The sequence below is a fragment of the Limulus polyphemus genome, unplaced genomic scaffold, assembly GCF_000517525.1.
Source record: "Limulus polyphemus unplaced genomic scaffold, Limulus_polyphemus-2.1.2 Scaffold1841, whole genome shotgun sequence".
Lineage (NCBI taxonomy): Eukaryota > Metazoa > Arthropoda > Merostomata > Xiphosura > Limulidae > Limulus > Limulus polyphemus.
Window position 1 is genome coordinate 45,390 of NW_013667451.1, and position 6,678 is coordinate 52,067.

Genomic DNA, 6,678 nt, shown 5'->3' on the forward strand with positions numbered 1-6,678 from the left:
ACATGTACAGGGCTGTGTGAAAGTTAGAGATCATTCTGTTTATTTCAAGTACACGTACAGGGCTGTGTGAAAGTTAGAGATCATTCTGTTTATTTCAAGTAGATGTACAGGGCTGTGTGAAAGTTAGAGACTATTCTGTTTCTTTCAAGTACACGTACAGGGCTGTGTGAAAGTTAGAGATCATTCTGTTTATTTCAAGTACACGTACAGGGCTGTATGAAAGTTAGAGACCATTCTAACTCTTTCTTTGTTCATTTTTATTTAAATTCATTTGTTAAATGACCGTTTTATAGCAGTTTAATGGAAAGTAGTGGTGCTTTGAACGCTATAATAATGGATACCCTTTCAAAAGAAAAGACAAGAACAAGTAAGTGTCTTGGTCTATAAATGGTTTCGTCGAAACCGGTTCTTGTGGAAATGAAGAACCAACAAACCTTAAAATATATAATCGTTAGCTCGGATGCAAAAGGCAATGAAAAAATTAAGATGTTGTACTTTTTTTTGTTGTTGTTGTTTGTTTGTTTCAGTTTTATCTGTTAACATATAAGAACTGGTATTTTGACAGCAAAATTCATTATTTTTATTGCTAGATAAGGGTCTCTCTGAATTTTTGAGCAACGTAAAAGTGGTCATTCAGTTATCAGCATTAGTGCAAAAACAAAGAATTGTTGTGGGAAAAAAAAAGATGTGATGAAAAACCGTTATATTGATGCAATACGATATGCCTTGCTGAGTTAGTAAAGGAAGTATCATGTCACTCTTATTGGTTGCCTAGCGCTATGCCCTTGTCCTAAGGTAGTACAGGACTGTGCGAAAAGTAGAATATCAATATGTTTGATAGTCCATCCGAAGCTGTTATCGTATAAAGAACATAATGGTGTACAGCATCTTTTGGAAAGTTTAAACGTGCAGAGACGTAGAAATATTGTGGGAATTTAAAACATATATAAAGCTTTCAAGTCAAACAACGCGGGAAGTGTTTCATTGTTAAGTAGGTCTTGTCAGAGAGAGAGAGATAGACTTATTTCAGAAAATAATCACAAGGTCCGAAATACGGTATTTTAAAAATATCTTTAGTTTGTTGGAAGCGATTTTCCAGCTAACCCTTGTATTCAGCCAATGACTATAGATGTACAAAACTTGAATAAACTTTTACACTCCTTGATTTTTTTTAACTTTTTAATGCTGATGTTTGTTGTGTGTGTGTATATATACTGATGACACAATATAAAAATAAAACCATTCATAGAACCATAAATACCAGTTTCGTATCTTCCAGGACACTCTTCAGCTTCTAAAATAAGACTCTTTGATAAGACCTACTTTATATGCAACGGTTTCTCAACTCTCACGACATAAATTATGTTAATCATAACAAAATAGAAAGTCTTGGATTTTTGTTCACCATTTTTTTTTATGACATAACTGTTACAAGCTGCCTTCAAAAAAGTATGATCGCAACCATCATTACGTCAGAGCTCAAAATCAACGCAAGCTTAACTCTCCTTTTTTGTGTTTAGTTTAAGTTAATAATACAGTTTATCTGCCACTGTGTTTATACTGGCAGACTATAAAGTTTATCGTACCTTCAATCATTAATTTAATATAGTTGATAATTAGAAGGAATCTTTCAAGAACTACACTATTTTACATTAGTTGTATTTTATTTAATAATGTTTTATGCATCTCATTGTTTTTTTGTCATATCTTGTTTGTAGCATATTTATATATTACGATTCCCACCCACCCCCACTTTTTATTTCTGAAAGCAGTGTGTATTGTGTCAAACCCTTGACCTTTAATATGTTTTTCTTTGTGACCATTTACGTTTCACTATGGTATAGGATGACCTCTTGCCACTGTAGCGGCGTTATCAATTCTCGCCCGTTGACATCAGTTTGATAGACAGCAAGGATGGGTCCTTGGCCAACAAGGCGCTCATTCTATATCTGAAGTTCTTGCATATATGTGGTGTGCTCTTGGCTCTGTCAGAGAATATAACATATTTATATTTACAGTAAACGTCTTTGCGCTGTGACGGCGGCAGTTGGTGTAAAGACTTCTTTGTAAAAAGGAAAGAGCCGTGTCAACATGTATATACTTGTTTCAGACCATGGCCACTTGGTGGATTTTGCATTGTTCCGTGTATGATAAATTGGGTATACCCTGATAGCCTTCAAACTCCGTAATGAAATATTACACAGCGTACGTGATTGCTGCCATGCATCGGGTTGTTTTTTATTATCATTATTTAAAACTTTGAGTCAACGGTGAAAGATATTGTATTTCCGAATCTCTGTGGTACTTTTGACTTGTCCTGATTCTCTCAGAACTTGTGTACCAGAGCGTCCGATGTGTGATATGTGCCGTGTGAAGTGTTCTGTGCCTTGTATACATAGGGTATGGTTGCTGGACAGCGGCTCTATTTGACAGACGGGTATAGGAATTTAAAACCCCAATGCCTTCTAAGCAAGTCGGAAGCGTAAAAGAACACTTGAAAAAAACTGACCGTACTTATGCCTTTGCATATACACCGACAAACAGACTGTACGAAAGCCGCGTCATATGCTGTAACAAGGTGCTTAATGTTTACAACTCGGACACACCCATACACAAGAGATACCGTGTACACAGAAACACGCTTTTTCGTTTGGTTTTTAAAGCACACAAGCTACACGTTGTACATAGGAAGTTGACGTATTCATTTAACAACCAGGTAGTTTATCAACGCGCATATAAAAACACACATTATCCAGTTAATCAGTATAAGGTCAGTATAATATGCAGGTCAAGTTACCGACGTGTATTGTTCCCGAAGAGCAACTATGACACGTCATTATAGGAACTTTTATCATATCTTCCTGCAGGACTGATACCCAATTATTGCTACTTTCAAGAATGTCATTATCATTGCTAATCAAGAATTCTGTTAATTAAGGCAATCATATAATATTATTCCGAACCTTTCTGTACTTAATTCATTCACTAATCGACCATCAAGGACCTCTTCTCAGTGGTCCACTTTCGAGATTTTCAATTATTATCATAAAAGATAAAACAATGTTAATTATTCACTATGTTTTTATGGCTCGTTTTTTATACCGATTACATATTTTTCACTTGATGGATGATAAGATTTACTTACGCCATAAAGGTTTTGTTGGTTATTGTGTCCTCATTAATGATTATGGCATGTAATAGAGCATAAACGTGTATAAGTAATTCTTTTTTTTCGTTGCAGGGTTAGAATTTGTAATGTATAGTTGTCTTGTTATAAGACGACGTTTCGGTCCTGTGCAGAGGCAGAAAGTAGACCGAAACGTCATCCAATGCACTGAAGAAACAAGACGGGAGCATTCAGTTACAAATTCAAATATTATAATCTTGACACATTTTAAAATACCTGAAAAATACAATTTTAAATGATAAAACTTTCCGAATTTTGTAATATATATATATATATTAATGGATAAATTTACACACGAGTATTTTATCGATGGGAAAATCCTAAAATATCTTTATCTTGTTTGTTTGTGTATAATAAGTTACGCATGTTCACTTTAATTATTCCTGATGAACGTAATGTCACCAGAACTTGCTTTAAAATAGTATGCTCTTTGAGATAAGGAAAACATATCGCTTTGAAATATTTTCACGCATAATTTTTGTGTATCGAATCTCGGCTAGTTCAGTTAAAAGCAGTAGCAATACGAATCTGTATCACACTTGGCTATAACTTTCGTTTATACATTAATAATGACTTTTTTTATTTTTAATATTAGTGAAGAGTAAAAAAAAACGTTGATTTTTTTTTTAAACAGAAAAGTAATATTTGTTAAATGTATAACATCTATATGTATTCACGCCTGCTTCTAGGAATGTAGAGTTATCGCTCATAAGGTCTTGCCTAGGGTTAACATCTGCTCTTCAAAATGTATTGCTTTCCTATACTGGTGGAGTTTCATAGGTTTTAATAAGAACCAGACATTTTTATGAACGTTTAACGCTACTATTTCCATCGGTGTTTGTTCGGAATTGGCGTCTGCGCCACAAGAGATTAGGTTTCAAATTCCAGTGTTAGTGAATGGTTTCTTTATTTGTTGAAACCGATATTACGATGGAGGGATGTTGTGATTCATTTCGAACGAAAGGGAAGTTTCTTTAGTAGGCTTAGCACGCGACAAAGGCAAAAATAAAACGAATTCCAAACAATTATTTTCTTCGTTATGCAATACGTTTTAAACCACGATGTGAACAATTTTTATCAGACGATATTCGCATGAAAACGGGATAGCAATTTAGATAACAGTGACATCTATAGGATTCTAAACTAACTTATTCTATAGCGAACTGTTTAAGTCGTTAAAATATATTCTAGTGTTTACGACTATTTCCGAATTCTTAATACATTTACACTCTTCAAGTTGGACTTTTGTTATTTTAACTATTGTAGCATCATGTTACGAATTTTTTATTATAGCTAATGTACAATGCGAGTTAACTGACCTGAATTCTGGGACAACAAGCAGGTTTCTCTAGTTTATTTGTCTAAGAAAACAACAACAAAAAACGAATACTCTGCAGATAATACCATGAATTTTTGTTTCAATTTTAGTGGGAAAATATTGCGGTTAGTAAAACTAGGTTATTTATTTTTGTATATAATGATGTAGTCTGAAGCATGTGTTCAATTTACATCTGTGGTTTACAGCATCACCACAGAAGACGGAATATAAAACATTACTGTGTTCTAATTACATTTATTCCGGCGTTCGTACAGTCGTATAAAATTAATAGCTCATGCGTAACGTCAGTGTAATTAATTTTCATGTAGATATGAAATTTTTATGAAGAAAAATAAAAAAAAAAGTTAAAAAGTAAATTTAAAGATGTACGATAATCGGTGGAAAAAGAAAGACACGTGGATTTGGCTTCCGTACATTAGTGATCGTAAGATTAATATTAATTAAAAATAAATGCTATATATAATCTAATTATATCGAACATACATGCGAATCAGTTAGGATGAAAACAAAATGTACACAAATTCTAGAAACGTTATAAAGCAATTTAAACGTGTAGGACTATAAATGTTTAACCCCCAAACTGAGCTTACTATCTTCGAAATTTGATTGATTCCTCCACCCCCCACCCCCTTAATTAACAGAAGAAAGAACATGTTGAATCGAACGAATTACAGTTTTCTTCCACATAAACATAAAACTCCGAATAAATTTTTTTCTAGTTTTAAATCGGTAAGTTATCAAAGTTAACCTATTAATATATATATATATATATATATAACGATTTAAATATTTAAAACGTGTACTCACAATATTAACATTGCCTAAGATTGTTTTTTTAAGTTTTAAAAGAACCTTCAGATAGAGCATATCTTATTGGCCAAATACTCAATTGTGTGCGGTTAAAAATAAGGATGCGAATAGGGTGATATAACACAATTCTTTTTTATTTTTGTCGAATTTCAACACTACAAGTTTGTATTTTAAAAGTTATACTTGAAACCTTTTTATTTGACAGGTCTGGGAAGAAGTTTCGAACGAAGCCAAAAATTTTGTACGGTCACTTCTTCGGTGCGATCCCAGGCAACGTTTAACGGCTGTTCAAGCATTAAAACACCCGTGGATTTTGGAAGGGCCCGGTAGCCCGTCCTCGGATCGTAGGAGGTCTGCCACGCTTTCTACACAAGGCCTTCGCTACACCGCTAGTCAGAAGTCGGGATCGGGATGGTCGGTTCAGTCTTTACGTTCCGGACACCGAAGGGTGGGGGTTCACCACCTCGAGGAATTACAAGCGGACCCCGAAGTCGCAGGAATGATAAGGTACGTTGTTCAATTTTATCTGTATTGTTAATTATCTTGTAGATAGTAATAAGATTTTTCTGGTCAAACTTCGGTAACGACATGGGGATGAAAATTTAAATAATTACCAAAGCTAGATATATACTAATTAATGAAAACATCATAGCAAACCGGTTGGAAAAACTAAATGTAACCCAGTACAGCAGGGATATATATATTCTTCTTAAGTGTCTAAAAATATATATTTTTTTTAATTCGGGAATAATATTGGGTCATGGAAAGGGAAATGAGAATTAAAAAAAAAGGTTGAAAAAATTGGGAAAATAAACTTTATATTAACTATTTTCAGCAGACTCATAAGGCAGAAAACGTAAACACTATTGCAATCACCCGACTGTTGACTAGAAGCTTGTGTATTACGATAACCATTTGTAAAAGGGGGTTTTAATACCCAAAATTGAGAGGAATTTTTAAAACCAGTGAGTGAACTTGAATATAATACGCACCCCACCACTACGTTTAATCCACTCACTGGTTGTCTCAACAAAGCCCATATAATTGATTCTGGTGGTATATAAACGTCTCCTCAACGTCCAACAAATACGTTGCGATTGTCACGACTGTACTTCTACTGTTCATCAGACACAATGTAATAACTGTAGGAAGCCTCGATAGAGGGCGCGGAAAATATCTTAGATTTTCTTTGAAAAATAATTTATCTACCCCCTTTACAACACACAAAGAAAACTAACCGCTAATATTTCTATTTATTTTTTACATAGTCCTGTTATAATGTCCACATCGTTATTAATGTTTTTCTTTATATTCAGGTTCAGTCTATAAAAGAAATGACTTT

General features: G+C 33.9%; 1 protein-coding gene across 1 annotated transcript in view; it reads left to right on the forward strand.

Annotated features, from left to right (window-relative positions):
* Positions 1–6,678, forward strand: part of LOC106465117 (serine/threonine-protein kinase H1 homolog) — a 34,881-nt gene that overhangs the window by 26,980 nt on the left and 1,223 nt on the right. The window contains exon 2 of the mRNA XM_013925315.2: positions 5,542–5,843. Within this exon, the coding sequence (XP_013780769.1) occupies positions 5,542–5,843 (302 nt within the window). The remainder of the gene's footprint in view (positions 1–5,541; positions 5,844–6,678) is intronic.